At 49.2% G+C, this 14,657-nt stretch overlaps 6 protein-coding genes across 6 annotated transcripts; 3 read left to right on the top strand and 3 right to left on the bottom strand.

Moving 5' to 3' along the window:
* Positions 1–293: 293 nt before the first annotated feature.
* Positions 294–1,717, top strand: N7484_009184 (H(+)-transporting V1 sector ATPase subunit C; the record flags this gene model as incomplete). The annotated part of the gene is made up of 5 exons (XM_057119571.1): positions 294–594; positions 672–766; positions 824–915; positions 982–1,474; positions 1,526–1,717. 5 exons carry the CDS (start codon positions 294–296, stop codon positions 1,715–1,717), a joined length of 1,173 nt encoding a protein of 390 aa, XP_056969126.1.
* A 275-nt stretch (positions 1,718–1,992) lies between these two features.
* Positions 1,993–2,693, bottom strand: N7484_009183 (adenylyl-sulfate kinase; the record flags this gene model as incomplete). The annotated part of the gene is made up of 2 exons (XM_057119570.1): positions 1,993–2,620; positions 2,686–2,693. The coding sequence occupies 2 exons, from the start codon at positions 2,691–2,693 to the stop codon at positions 1,993–1,995; spliced, it is 636 nt and encodes a 211-aa protein (XP_056969125.1).
* A 524-nt stretch (positions 2,694–3,217) lies between these two features.
* On the bottom strand, positions 3,218–4,168 carry N7484_009182 (PaaI family thioesterase; the record flags this gene model as incomplete). The annotated part of the gene is made up of 2 exons (XM_057119569.1): positions 3,218–3,960; positions 4,024–4,168. 2 exons carry the CDS (start codon positions 4,166–4,168, stop codon positions 3,218–3,220), a joined length of 888 nt encoding a protein of 295 aa, XP_056969124.1.
* Positions 4,169–5,957: 1,789 nt separating this feature from the next.
* N7484_009181 (glycoside hydrolase family 92 protein) lies at positions 5,958–8,649 on the top strand (the record flags this gene model as incomplete). The annotated part of the gene is made up of 6 exons (XM_057119568.1): positions 5,958–6,093; positions 6,154–6,791; positions 6,840–7,162; positions 7,211–7,350; positions 7,405–7,951; positions 7,998–8,649. The coding sequence occupies 6 exons, from the start codon at positions 5,958–5,960 to the stop codon at positions 8,647–8,649; spliced, it is 2,436 nt and encodes an 811-aa protein (XP_056969123.1).
* A 194-nt stretch (positions 8,650–8,843) lies between these two features.
* N7484_009180 (uncharacterized protein) lies at positions 8,844–10,187 on the bottom strand (the record flags this gene model as incomplete). Its single annotated transcript, XM_057119567.1, has 1 exon — positions 8,844–10,187. The coding sequence occupies one exon, from the start codon at positions 10,185–10,187 to the stop codon at positions 8,844–8,846; it is 1,344 nt and encodes a 447-aa protein (XP_056969122.1).
* Positions 10,188–11,830: 1,643 nt separating this feature from the next.
* N7484_009179 (uncharacterized protein) lies at positions 11,831–14,566 on the top strand (the record flags this gene model as incomplete). The annotated part of the gene is made up of 1 exon (XM_057119566.1): positions 11,831–14,566. The coding sequence occupies one exon, from the start codon at positions 11,831–11,833 to the stop codon at positions 14,564–14,566; it is 2,736 nt and encodes a 911-aa protein (XP_056969121.1).
* Between the last annotated feature and the right edge of the window lie 91 nt (positions 14,567–14,657).

The following is a 14,657-nucleotide window of genomic DNA, read 5'->3' as shown; positions in this document are numbered from 1 at the left end:
TAGTTTTTTTCCTTGCGTTCCTATGTAATCAATCTGAAGAACCTTGAATATTACTCAATAACAGGAACCTACAAAGTGATTGTCCGTAACTATACGTTGCTCCACAGAAACTAAAGTACCCGTGTCCGCATCCCGCACCAATCACCTCCGACCGCCTACGACATCACAGCTCCAGCTCCAACCACCCGTCCATCCACGAATCACCCCTTCAATCCCTCATGCCCGCTGCGAGGGCCCTACACTCATTCAAACGACTTAATTTAAGCCCGCTTCATCCGGCTTCAAAATAAACGATGTCGAAACCAGGCAAATACATCCTCCTATCCCTCCCCACCTCCATCGTCCCCTCGCACCACAAAGACGATGCCCTCGACGCCGTCTCGAAAACTGTCTCTCCCGACAATGGCTCCGCTGCGTCCTTTCCCATTCCGGAGTTCAAGATCGGCACATTAGATGGCCTGGTCCAGCAGGCGGATGAGCTTGCGAAGCTGGAGGGACAGTGCGAGGGTGTTGTTGCGAAGGTGGGAGATGCATTGAAGAATATCCTTGACGGTGATGAGGCGCAAATTGAGCGGATGAAGGTTGTCAATGACAGTATGTGCATGTTGGATGCTATGGGGTTCTCTCTGCGCGCTACTCATGTGGAGCTTGTAACTGACTAGTTGTTGCAGAGCCCGTGGACCAGTATCTCCGCTCGTTCCAGTGGAACAAGGTCAAGTACCGTGCTGATAAGCCACTGGCGGAGCTGATTGATCTGCTGTCGAAGGTCGGTGGAAGCTTCAACAATCTATTCCAAGAATAAGACTAATATGCGACGCTACAGGAAGCTGCTAGCATCGACAATGACATCCGGTTCAAGTACTCGCAATATAACCAGGTTAAGAACAACCTGGCTACTCTCCAGCGGAAACAAGCGTGCGTCCAGATCCCCTCGACTTATTCAGTTCGTTCATATAGCTAAATACTCGGACGGCTTTACAGAGGAAACCTCTCCACAAAATCTCTCGCCTCCATCGTTGACCCCAAATCCATCGTCCAAGACTCCGAGTACATTGAAACCCACCTCATTGCCGTGCCCTTGCAACTAGTCAAGGACTTCCTCAAGACCTACGAGACCGTCTCGGCCATGGTCGTCCCGCGGTCTGCACAGCTTGTTGCCTCTGACAGCGAGTTCTCACTGTACGCTGTAACGGCGTTCAAAAAGCACAGCGCCGAGTTTGTGCACAAGTGCCGTGAGCAGAAGTGGATTCCGCGAGACTTCAAGTATGTGGAGGGTGGTAAGGAGGAGGAGAAGAAGGAGGTTGAGAGAGTTGGTGGAGATGAGCGAAAGCTTTGGGGAGAGACGCTGCGACTTGGTCGGACAGCTTGGAGTGAGGCTGTTATGGTCTGGATACATGTCCTTGTTTTGAGGGTCTTTGTTGAGACTGTGCTGCGGTATGGTTTGCCGCTCGACTTTGTCTGTGCTTTGATTCGGGTATGTTTCGTCTCTTTCTCTTTTTCCTGGTCAATTGCTAACTCCTTACAGACCCCATCAGCGAAGCAGGCCGACAAGGCCAAGCAGCTTCTCGATGATAAGTACTCCTACCTGGCCGGCAATGCTTTCGGCCGCGACAAGAAGGGCCGTGTCAAGAAGGATGACCCCAACGAGATGCACGGAGCTGGCGAGGGCAGCGCCGAGTACACACCCTATGTGTTCTATGATTTCGAGTTCCAGTGATCCGAACAGAAGACGTTTCGTTGCGTGCATATACTACCCCGGTCCATTGAGCACCAAGTACTTAGCATTTTGGAAATTGACTTCATGTTTTGTTCATTTCGTTCTGTTCGGGTGTAACTACTCAATTGCTTTAGATTAACTTTTCCAGGTTCAAGGGATGTATAAATGATTCAATAATTTTCACATTCAAAGCAATCTATGTGCCAATGTATTTACAGCGCCTGGCTAACCAAAACCTGTACAAATCAAACCCTCAAAATCCCCGCACCAGAAACCTAGTTCTTAGCAGCAGGCAAGTATCCCTTGGAATCAAGGTACTCAATAATCTGCTTAACAGCATCAACAATGGGCAAATCAACATTCTTAATGTGAACCTCAGGCTTCTCAGGAGCCTCGTAAGGAGCCGAGACACCAGTGAAGTCCTTAATAATACCAGCACGAGCCTTCTCGTACAATCCCTTGGGATCGCGCTTCTCGGCAACCTCAACGGGCACATCAACGTACACCTCGACGAAAGGCAAACCGGTCTCCTCACCGGGGGTGGGGGTCTCGTGCAGAGCGCGGGCGGTATCACGGTCCTTCTTGTAGGGGGAGATGAAAGAGGTAATAGCCACAGCGGAAGAATCAGCGAAAAGCTTAGCAACCTCGGCAATACGGCGAATGTTCTCATTACGGTCTGTCTCGCTGAATCCAAGGTCCTTGTTCAGTCCGAAACGGACGTTGTCGCCATCGAGGCGGTAGGCGTGCACGCCGCGGTCACGGATGAGCTGCTTCTCAAGCTCAACAGCCAGAGTGGACTTTCCGGAGGCGCTGAGGCCGGTCAGCCAGATTGTGAGACCCTGTTGGTTGCGGAGGGTGCTGCGCTCGGAGCGGGTGACGCCCGAGGCGTGGAAGGTGATGTTGCTGCGGGGTGTTAGTATACCTGTCGGGTTGTATTGGGGATTGAGGATTGAGGGCAATTGACGTACGTGGCCATTGTGATTTAGTGATTGTAATAGTTGTGGGAGGGAGAAAGGGTGAGGAGGAATAAGGGTGAGGAGGGGCAATAGACGGTGAAACGGGCCGCGTAAGAGTTCCTGGAGCGGAAATGGAGCGCTGATCGCGGGGCATTTTCTGGCTTCTTGGCGCTATACGAGGTTTACGAATATTAACTTAATTAAGGATTAAGGTTGACATATGCAGTCTAAGGATATAATGAATTTCTGATGCTTCTTGTCATCTCTATACAATGAAGTACAAAGCGAAAATGCTTCGCCAAAAAAAAAAAAAAAAAATCATACACGAATGGATCCCTTCTATAGAAATGGCGCAATCGATCAATCTCCGCCAAACGCCAGGAACCAGGAACGGGCTTTCGCCACTTTAAACCGGGCACAGAGAATTCTATTCGTTCGCACCACGGTACAACGATGAAAGGGCCTAGAACTTTAATCAGCCTCATCCCAGTAAAAATAAAATCCATCACGAAATAGATGGCCGGGTGAACAAAGAAAAGGGGTACTAGGTAGCACTTACCGCCGCCTGCTTAGGCTCAATGAACAAGGCCTTAGCCTGAACCAAGACAACAGGGTCACTTCCATCAAGCGGAAGAGTCTCAATCCGTCCTTCAACCCACGCCTTCCGTCCTTCAACCTTAACAGTCTCCGCCCGCAACGCCACATACGAATCCGCCATAGCCGGCGCCCGGTAATCAATATTCAAATTAGCAGTAACACCGACCTTATTGGGAAGCGCAGGGAAACAACACCGCGCCAACCCTTCATCCAAAAGCGTCGCTAGCAAGCCACCGTGAATAATCCCCGGGTGTCCACAGATCTCCGAGCCAAGGTACATAAGCGACACGAGGCTCTTGCCGTCGCGCTCGCTGAACACGTACGGGGGCACGACGATCTTGTTGGGACCTGCCAGTGTACCTGCAGTCAGACTGCGGGCGCGCATACCCTCGGGGATCTTGAGGTGGGGACGCGATTCTTTGAAGTCGGGGTTTGCGCGGAGCGCGAGGGCGTCCGGGTGGTTTTGGAGGGTTGTGTCGATCTTTTGCGCGACTTCATCGACTGGCGTAAAGGCAGACAGAGTCTGCTCGTCGGAGATGATGGGTTCGGCCATGATTTTGGAGACGGTGCGGAAGGATGTAAAGGTTAGGCCTGCTGTGAAGGCTAAGACGGCGATTGACACGAAGCCTGCGACGCGGCGGATACGCGACTGTTTTGGTTGCGGAGGGGGTGTAGAGTAAGGGGTGTGTGCTGAAGGATCGGGTTAGTGGATTTCCTTTCTTGACTTATATTTGTAGAAGGATTGTTGCCTACCGGTGGACTGGAATCGGTGGCTGCGGGCGTAGAGTGGATATGAGGTCGAACGACTCTGGATCAGGAGGCGAGTAGGGGACGGTGTCAATCGAGGAGTGAGGGTGGTGAGAGAGGGAGAGAAATGGATATATGTCGGTCGGAGCATTTTCCAACTTGATCAGAATTGTCGCACTTGGGTCCAGGTTGTTGGGAGGCAAAGGTTGAGATGGTGTGGATTCGATGAAAGTTACCTCGGCATCTTTTGGCCGTGGGTCTCGGTGTCTCCGAGAGTCTTGGAAATTCTAGGTCTCAACCAAAATTCGTAGGAAAAGATAGAGTAGAAGATTCTGTAAATTTCTGTTTGCTTTCATATTTGACTTTGATATGAATTAATTCGAGTGGATCCTGCAGGTGCTTCAATGTGGCGTATTGATCTGCGTACTTATGGAGGCCCACGTAGTAGTACCCACGAGGGGATACGGATCCAGTTTTCCATCTAGCGAGATTTGCTAGCTGTTAAGCATGATCGACTAGCCAGAGACCTTATTTAATTTTAATCCAAGGGAAATGATCCCAAGCTCCCTGGCTAGGTGCCTGGGTAGCTTACTGCGTACATACTAGCGTCCTGCACGCCTACTGCTTGGGGCAAACTCTTCCAGCTTCTCAAAAGATACACCATTATTCGCTTTTGTCATATCTCACTTTCAGGCACTCATCCATCAAGGCCGACAAAGTCTCATATTAGTCGCCGAATGATACACATTCATACTAAGGACTTTGATTAAAAACATGATCAGAGCCCTGATGCGACGACTTGTGGATAAATTATAATTAGAGATTAAAATGGACCGGAGCTACGACGATATCGATCACGAAGCCAGTCAATAAGCTTACCGAGATTTGTAGTACAGTAACAGGCAATATGGATACCTTCGTAGTCTACTTAGTTAGCAAGAATGGCTATAATCGAAACAGCCGTCCAGCTTAGACTGGGACGCTGGGCATGGTAGGTCTTTTGCGAAAGAAGTATTAGCCATAAGAGAGCCATATTCCCGAATATCATCCGGTCTCTAAGAAAGCCTCTTCCAATTCCCAATGCCAAAACAACCAAACCTACACGCTCGCTCGTTCCATAACCATACATCTGCACCGCCTATTGTTCAAGATGATGAGAAAGGCCCCGAACGCTTGTTGTTTAACATTAACATTAAGGTGCACTCCATTCATCATAAAGCTTGGAAATATGGAATGGAAGCGTGGGTGGGGAACCTTCGGAGCAGATCTTCTCCTTCGACTATATATTCAAAAATTCAATTTATATTTTCAAGCAGGTACCTATCCCAACACCTGTTCCACCTACAGAGATACCCACGGATTCAAATAAACTTGAGACGTAGCACTGGAGCTAGCGATCACACGTTCATGGAACCGGGGAAACAACGGGAAGACTGCCGATGGCCCCGTGTTGATGTACTACTGTAAGAACCTGGGATTCCTGACAAGTTGCCGCAGGAATCTAACCACTCACCCGGCACCTTGATGCCAAAATCGTTCTAGAATTGCATGGCTAGTTCAAGAATGCTGATCGGAATTTGATTTAATGATTTCAAATTAGATCCTCAATAATCAGGTCATTTTATCCGCCCAATGAGGGAGGTTCCAAGCGTGGGTCATAGTTGAAGAAAGCCTGAATCAAATCCGCCGAAAAGACCCTTGTATAACCAATCCCACCAGCCAACAATGAAAATAGCCTATCACGCGCAGCTGGCGCGCATGGACTTATCACTAGATAAAGGCCCGGGGGATTCTCGATGCAACCCAGCGACGCGGGGTTGATCGACAGGGGCCCGCATACCAGACAAGCAAGACGCGACAGGGGCCAAAGGAGGACCTAAATACCGGCGATCCTGCAGCTACAATGATCTCACAAGTAAATATTTCTACGACCATCCGCCATGCCCTCGCGTTGCGTACTTGCGACGCTCTTTCTCGCCAGCAGTTGCGCGTTGGTAAACGCCGAGCTTCCAGCCCTACCGGATGATTATGATGTACTCCAATACATTGATCCGCTGATCGGCACTGCAAATGGAGGTAAGGACTCTTCAGGAATTAAGTAGAGTAAATGCATACTAATCGTCTTTGGAACTACAGGCAATGTCTTTGCGGGTGCCACTCTGCCTTATGGGATGGCTAAAGCTGTCGCCGATACTGATTCGGAAAGCAACCAGGGCGGTTTTGCATATGATGGCAGTAATGTCACCGGGTTTTCAAGCATGCATGATTCTGGTACTGGCGGCAGCCCTTCCCTTGGGAATTTCCCTCTCTTTGCGTATCCGCAGTGTGCAAATGATAATGTGGATGGTTGTGTCTTCCCGAAGAAGGCCAGAGCTACCCCTTACAAGAACGGCTCTGTTGAGTCCCGCCCAGGCTACTTTGCTATCTCGCTGCCCTCTGGAGTGCGTGTTGACATGACTGCCGCTCATCATACAACGCTTTTCCGTTTTAATTTTACAAATGCTACCAGTCCGTTGATTCTCTTGGATCTTTCCGACCTGTCGGACTCGCGGCAAGACAATGCAACTATTTCCGTTGATGAGCTCACTGGACGTATGACTGGAAGCGCGAAATTTCTGCCTAGCTTTGGTAGTGGAACATACACTCTTCATTTCTGTGCAGATTTCAAAAGCTCCGCCAGTTTAAGGGATAGTGGGATTTTTGTCGATGCTCGGGCCAGCACCGATGTTCATGACCTGAAGATATCGCGGAGTATCAATGGCTATCCTCTCCCAGTGAGTAAAATTTAACATTCTCGTGTCCTTATGAACTAACTGGTGAAGGGTGGTGGCTTTGTACGCTTTAATGCCCCGTCTGATGGCCTCATTCAGGCTCGTGTTGGGGTGAGCTTTATCAGCCCAGACAAGGCTTGCTCTCATGCCGAATCAGAGATTGGCGGCTTCAATTTTGAGTCTACACATAAGTCTGCCGTTGATCAATGGACCAAGAAACTTAGTCCGATTCGCGTCTCACGAACCGGTGTCAAATCGTCGGTTCTCACCAATTTCTACAGCGGCATCTACCGAACTATGGTGAACCCCCAGAACTATACAGGCGAAAACCCCCTCTGGACCAGCACAGAGCCATATTTTGATTCTTTTTACTGGTTCGTCTTAACAGTCCTGGCTTCATGATCACCGCTTACCAATACTAGTTTATGGGACTCTTTTCGCTCGCAGCTTCCTTTCCTCACGATTACCGACCCCAGCGCGGTCGCTCAGATGGTTCGTTCTCTGATTGATACGCAGCGCCATCTCGGGTGGCTTCCCGACTGCCGCATGTCGCTTTGCAAAGGTATTTAATTTTTAGCCCAAAGTCTTATAACTAGACTGATTTGCCATTATAAAGGATATACCCAGGGAGGATCAAATGCCGATAACATCCTCGTTGATGCTTATGTGAAGGGCATCACCGATGGCATTGACTGGAATTATGGATATGCTGCTGTCCAGAAAGATGCCGAAGTAGAACCTTTTGACTGGTCCAATGAAGGCCGTGGAGGACTCCACAGCTGGAAAACGCTGAACTATATTCCAGTCGAAGACTTCGACCACGTGGGCTTTGGAACTATGACTCGAAGTATCTCACGCACACTTGAGTACTCATACAATGACTATGCTATCGCCCAAATGGCACGTGGAATGAACAAAATGGCTGATGCAGAGAAGTACGAAAAGAACTCGGGAGCCTGGCAAAACTTGTTTAAAAAAGATCAAACTTCATACCTCAAGAAGAACGACACCGGCTTTGTGGGATTCTTCCAGCCCAAATACCTCAATGGGACTTGGGGATATCAGGATCCTCTCAAGTGTTCAAACATGGACAACACAAGTATATGCTCTCTACAGAACACTGGCGCAGAAACATTTGAGTCGAGTATCTGGGAGTACCAATTGTAAGTACTTTTCTCTCCCATTTGTGACTTGACTAACGCTCCCTAGCTTCGTACCTCACGATATGGCCGCACTTATCCCTCTACTTGGCGGTCCCTCAAGCTTTGTCAAGCGTCTCGACTACCTACATGAGAAAAACATCACATACATCGGTAATGAGCCTGCCTTCTTGACTGTTTTCCAATACCATTATGCCGGTCGCCCTGCCAAGTCTACTGCGCGAGTTCGCACATACATCCCAGATTACTTTTCTCCGACTCCTACTGGTCTACCTGGCAATGATGACTCTGGTGCGATGGGATCTTTCGTCGCAATGTCGATGATGGGACTCTTCCCAAATCCAGGACAGAGCGTCTACTTACTCACCGTCCCGTTCTTCGAGTCGGTGAAGATTACCTCGCCGCTGACAGGCAAAACGGCTTCTCTGCGCGTGGTCAATTGGGCCGACTTTAATAACGCCAACAACACCGGTGGAACAGGTTTCATCCAGTCCGCTACTCTCAATGGCTTGCCATATACACGGAACTGGGTCGATCATGACTTCTTCACCAAAGGCCAGGATTTGGTTCTGACTTTGGGTCACAATGAGAGCGATTGGGGCACGAAGCCTGAAGATTTGCCACCTTCTTTGACCCATTCAGCGGACTTGAAAGCGCGCGACCTTGGAGGCTATGATAATCTCGAGGTCGTGGGAGTCTAGGAAGTAGCAAGAAATATTGTACGGGGTATTATTAATATCTAGCCTGGGAAACTTAAGGTGTGCTGTGATCCTGTCGAAATTCACATTGTACAGTGCATTGGCTGGTCTTATAAATCATAGCTTCAATCACACTAAACCTTTTAACTTCCTTTCGCTCATATATAGAAATGCTTCGTGCTCGTAATCATAAGTCGTTATGTGGAGTTTGTTGTCTGAGAAGCTCTTGTTCTCCGCCGATGAATCTCCTTCTTTTCCAAATACACATCCTTCCATTCCTGACTATGAGGAATCATATGCCATGCAATCATGCGCTCATCTTCCTCCGATGTCAAATCCAACCAAGCGAAAAGGTCCTGCCGTCGCTCTTGGACAGGATAAGACGTTCTTTTGGGTGACGAGTGCTCCAAATCGGTCATTGTTGTTCGACTCCATGGCCATGAAAAAATTTGCGTTTTGATTTCCTTCGGCCCCAAGGTCTTTTCTTCCTTTTGCACGGGTTCCCATTCAGTGTACTCCGCCGGATAGGAGGATACTGTGGCTTTCAGCCTCGAAGTGACCCAGCAACTCCATTCTTTCTCTTTATAATCAACGTGATTCCACTTGCGTCGAATATCGCTTGATAACTGCGAATCTTCACTACCAACCTTATAGGCTGTAAGTACAGTCGCCGAGAGGATCAAAACAATCGTACAAATCTGCGTGTACAACGCAGCCATACCAATACTGATAACATGGACGGCAAACGCAATCCAGCCGACAATACGACAAAACATGTAAAATCTCGGATTGGGTATATGAGGCGCGGCCGTGAAAGCAGGCTTGACAAGAAACGCAGGCGCAAGCAGAGTCACGACTTTGGAGTCTTCTGTTACCACAATGAGCTTCACAAGATCTTTGGCCTGGGGCCGACTTGGCACTTTGATATTCTCGCAACCTGGCTCCATCTGACGACGCTGCATAGCTTCCACTGCAGCCTCATATTTCCTCAAGCTCTGATTGGCATCTTCTTCAGCCCTGCGGATATTCTCACTGATCCCACTTCGATTCTCCGCAACCTGCACGCATCTCATAATTACCGAGAAAATCATAGCTAGAACATTCGCAAAACCCCACCAGTCCGCCGCTAAGACTGTCATGGCAAGAAGCATTCCATGCACAGGCAGACTGATAAGAAACAAGCCGACAGAAAATATCTTCCTCCGTGGCGGCCGATCAACAATCTCCCAGATGACTTTGCTCCGAATTTTGTGAAATTCTTGCGCGCGAAGCCATCGCGAGAACCAGCCCGATAGCTCGGTTGTTACGATCCCCGCGGAGATGTTGTATAGTGTATATCCGAGTTTCCGCTCTTTGATTCGGTCGCCCGCCACAACAAATGCGCCGAGAAGTGGTAGGTAGTCAAAGTACGCACTTGGCATCAGTCTTCCGATGCTGCGGTCCATTTCTTCTGCGCCTAGCAGTGTGACGAGGCCCAAAGCGTCGATTTGAAAGCCTGCATCCTTGGCCCAGGACTTGAGGGCTTGATGCCAGGGATACATGGTGCTGTAGAGAGTTGTGTTTGAAAGATTTGAAAGTGAGGTGCTTGATTATTCGTTGAATTGATCTAGTCTTTGTGGCACGTTCAGACTCTTATGACGTACATCTCGAGTTCTGACGGGATTGAAAGATTGTTCTTCGAGCTAGTCATTTGCAGCTGGCAAAACGATTTCCACAATCCGCTAATCTGCTAGTGGAGGCTTGGTTTCTGACATGTCCATGTGGGCTCACGTTGGGGGCGGAAAGAGTCGAGCGGACTCAGCGCAGGAACAAAGCTCGTGCGAATGAGCGACAACTGCGGCTGAGGTTCGTAATATAATTGTTTCTTGCATAAAGCTGCAAATAGGCCCGGGAACGCGTACAACTGCAGCACCATACCGAACACATGACGCCCACCCCTCAATGGTCCCAAATTTCTTCCCTACGGAGCAGTACCGCTCTTTTGATATTTCTGGCCCTTGACTAGCGCCGTTGGTGGCGGCTTACTTGGGACTACGTTCACAGGTAAATTATCACTACGGCGGAATCTATACGAGGTCCGCCGTGATTGAGAACAAGACTAGTCGACGCCAAGTGGAAAGCATGATTTCTATGGAAAGATCTTGCAGAGCAAGTGGGGTGGTGGAAATAGCGTGCCGTGCCGTGGAGTCCCTTGGTTCGCCCGGGTGCGCTGTCTTGTCAGCGCTTAACTCTAAAGGGTCGTCCCGGCAGGCGGATTTGTCCTAGTTGGGATCGAGTAGCGTTGATCTTGTCCGTTCCATGTGGTCCGCATCCTTGTGATGAGCGAGAATTTCATGTTGGACTGACTCAGTTGTATTTGGAATTTTTTTGATTTGTTGAGTCGAGATTAAGGTTCTCGTGTAATCCTGGTTCCTCGCGGCCTGCACCCGCGTTATGGCCGATTCTCGTATTAAAGGCAATATGGATGCTTTTGAGATGGTGTGCTTGGTTTTCTAAGCGATCTCAAGTGGCCCCAAGATTGAAAAAATTCCAGGGTTATCCTATATGTGAACATTAGTATGGTGGAGCAAATCTAGTGCTGACAGGGTGGGATCTTCTAACCAAGGGTCCCTGCCCTGCGACTTAAATATCAACGTCCAACAAGAACCTTGATATGGCAAAATTAGTCACATTTGACTCTCAAAATAGATGAATGACGCGTTGGCCTGCTGCATACCATCATGGCTTAAGACATTCCGCGTATGCATATCTGCACGTTGAGCTAATTTGCGCGAGGTGAAGTGAAAAGAACGATGCACAAGGCGCCCTAAACCTAAAGACATATTAGCGGGGCTAAGATTAAATTAGTTAAGGGTCTATCTATAGAGTTAGAGGCCTGAGCGACTTATGGGGCCTGAATTTGCTACTAGAATTGGATTGGTCAGATTGACTGATAATCCATGGAATTGTTTCATGCTAGATGTTTGGGCTCTTCTAGCCTTCCAGAGCTCTTCATAGTTAGTCAATGCCCCTGAGCTTAGGCCCCCAAAGCTGAGCCTCCCCTCCTTAGCACGGACCGTCCTCGGGTGGATCTAGACATATGCTCTTCAATAACAATAAAAACCCTACAACAGCCCCATTGTCGCGCATTTCTTTATTCATGCACTTATAATCACTATCAAGCATAGAGGTCTTTGCAGCCGACATGGGGGCCGCTCAATTCTCAAACAAAGAAGAGATGGAGCATGAGGCCTGGAAAAAGCACCTTGAAAAGCAATACGATGGACATCGGCACTGGTCGAGTGGTGTCTGGGCCAAACGGCCACCCACCCTCACTCCCAGCCAACTGAATGACCGCATGGTCGAGCTTGAGCACGAAGAACCGACCGTTCATAAGCGCCGATACCTCAATTCAAACGGAGTTGATGACCACGAGAAATTCCTCGACTTGGATACTTACTACAGCACGAACAAAGAGTTCCCCCGTCGACTAGTCGTGCAAGCGACAGCAGATGCGCAGAAAGATGCTCGGCCAAGGCACTGGAGTCAAAGGAATATCGATGGACGGACGCCATTTATCATTCGGTTATCGGAACTTTGTCTGAACCCGTTCAACCTCAAAAGATACGATTCCGGCTATGTTGATAAGAGCAAGAGCGAAGATCCGAATGCGCCACTGCCGCTGAAGAGGACCGGAATTCGGCATGTTAGGATGATCTGCCTTCGCGTCATGCACCATATCATGTCGATATTTTTTACCTTGACATTGGCGTGGGTCATTCAGGTCTTGCTCTCCGCCGACATCATTACCGAGCCATGGAGCAAGGAAGGCTCGTCAGAGGACTACACGGATTACGACAATGTACTCTGGGAATGGCCCAAGCACGCTATCAATTTTTTGGAACAGTCGCAGGATAACGAGAAACCGCAAACAAGCCTCACCAGGCTCATGATTCCTCGCCGTCTGGTGGTGTGGGACGAAGAGAAGAAAGCTTATATAGCCAAAGATACTTCCGAGCTCCGGGACAAAGTGACAGGAATGCTGCCACCCTATGTTTTCCTGAGTTTCTCACGAGGAAACTATCCCAGAGGAGACGATGTTCTCAGGCCTTTTTTCCACAATGTGGCTCAAAGCGTCTTGCATGAAGAGAATAAAGAGAACGCCCATCGAGATCCAAAAGAAGAACCTATCAAAGCGTTCTGGGTGGATGTTGACTGTGTCAGTCACGAGAACCCAGCCATCAAGGCTAGGGATATCAACTCCATTTGTGATGCGGTGCGCTGTGCTAGGCGTGTATATATCATGCTGCCAGGTGAGAGCCAGGAGGACAAGCGGACGTGGGGGAAGCGAGTCTGGACTTTGCCTGAGGTTCTCCTTGCGGCTGAGAAGATTCGATACTGCATCACACCCCAATGGAAGGACTGGCCTTCATCCATGGGGAATATGCCCACGGAAAATAAATTTGGGTCTGTCTCGTTGAACGACATGTACAACAGTTTTTGGCCGAGTTTTAAGCCCATTTCTACTGTATCCACTACCGATAGCCATGGGGAAGGGCGACCCGAGGATGCAATCAGCCACCTTATTGATCACTATACGAACCGGACTAAGCTCAGTGAACTACAACTGTTTACCTTTGCTGTTCAAGCTATGGCAAAATTGTTTACTGGAGAGGATGAAGGTTTTACCACCGCGAGCATGGCCTACGCTGCGATGGGTCTCTTGGCCTATCGCATCACGCCCGATAAAGAAGATGATACGTTCCAAGCCATTGCGCGCTTGTCGCTTGTGAATGATAGCAACCAGATGCTGGAGCGTCTTGTCAGTCTGTGGCCGAAGTACACGCCGGATGTCCCAGGAACATCCAAGGTTCAAGGAGAAGAACGATATGCCGTTGCTGGTAGCGAAGCTCTTCTCAGAAATATCGCGGATCAAGATCAATATTCCGTTCATCTTTGGGATATCCATCCTTTATGCGATGTGGTCGGTATTGGGAACGACAAGTTCGCTCCGACAGTTATCCTGGACCGGTGCCGCGGCATTCCTATCCGATGGAAGAGCTTCCCAAAAGTGAGATACGTACAAAACTTTGAAGGCTTCCGCGAATGTATATCCCAATTCGTGGTGTGGATCGGTGCCTCGTTCCTGCTGATGGGTTTCAACCTCTTCGCAACCGTTGTCTCGCTTGCCTTCGCAAGCGTGGACGATGGAACCACCATCAGCATCAACAAATACATGCTTGGTATCCTGGTATACCTCGGTATCGCCTGGGTAATCTCCTGGTTCAGCCCGAGAGCAGTCCGACGCCTATGCAGCGGAGGATCCGGACTTTCCTGCCATTTAGTCGGATTCGAAGGCACAATGACGCTCCGCGAGATTGAGAAAGCTATCTACGGCAATTTCACTGGCCGGCTTTCTTATGCGCCTTCTTCTACAATATTCTCCCATAAAATCCGTCACGGCAAATTTCGAATGGGCGTTGAGCCTCGTGATTCACATGGTGATCCGCGGGGCCCTGAACACTGGGAACAGCAAAGAAAGGAACACGGTATTCCCGACACGCATCGCTTATTCACTATCGTTGATACGGGTGATATGAGCGTGTCGGTCATTGCGGCTGAGCGACCACCGGTCGTGGCTTTGATCTGTGGACGTGAGGGTGGTATGGTGCGGGCGCTGTTGTGCAGCTGGAGATTCGACAAGAATTGTTTGTATCGGGAATGTGTCGTGCGCATGCGGAGCTCGATTCAGGATCAGGCTCAGCCAAATGACTGGTTGAAGGTTAGCCTGGCTAGTCAGGGTGAGGTTAGCCGGACTCGGTTGAGATATGCTCAACAGGAGAAGAAGGCTTCGCTTTTTGCGCCTTCAGTGTCGGTGCCTCCTACTCCTCCTCAGAAAGATACGTTGGTACAGAGAGTTGTTACCGAGCTACCGTCTTAGTTTTGGCTCTGTTTTATTTTGCGATTTGGCTTTCATGTCATACCCTTTTGAAGACTGTAATAGTAATGTTTTTCTCGTTTGATATTATTCA

Source organism: Penicillium longicatenatum, assembly GCF_028827895.1.
Source record: "Penicillium longicatenatum strain IBT 33135 chromosome Unknown contig_6_segment0_segment0, whole genome shotgun sequence".
Lineage (NCBI taxonomy): Eukaryota > Fungi > Ascomycota > Eurotiomycetes > Eurotiales > Aspergillaceae > Penicillium > Penicillium longicatenatum.
The sequence above is the reverse complement of the archived record's forward strand: the minus strand, read 5'-3'. Positions and strand labels throughout refer to the sequence as shown.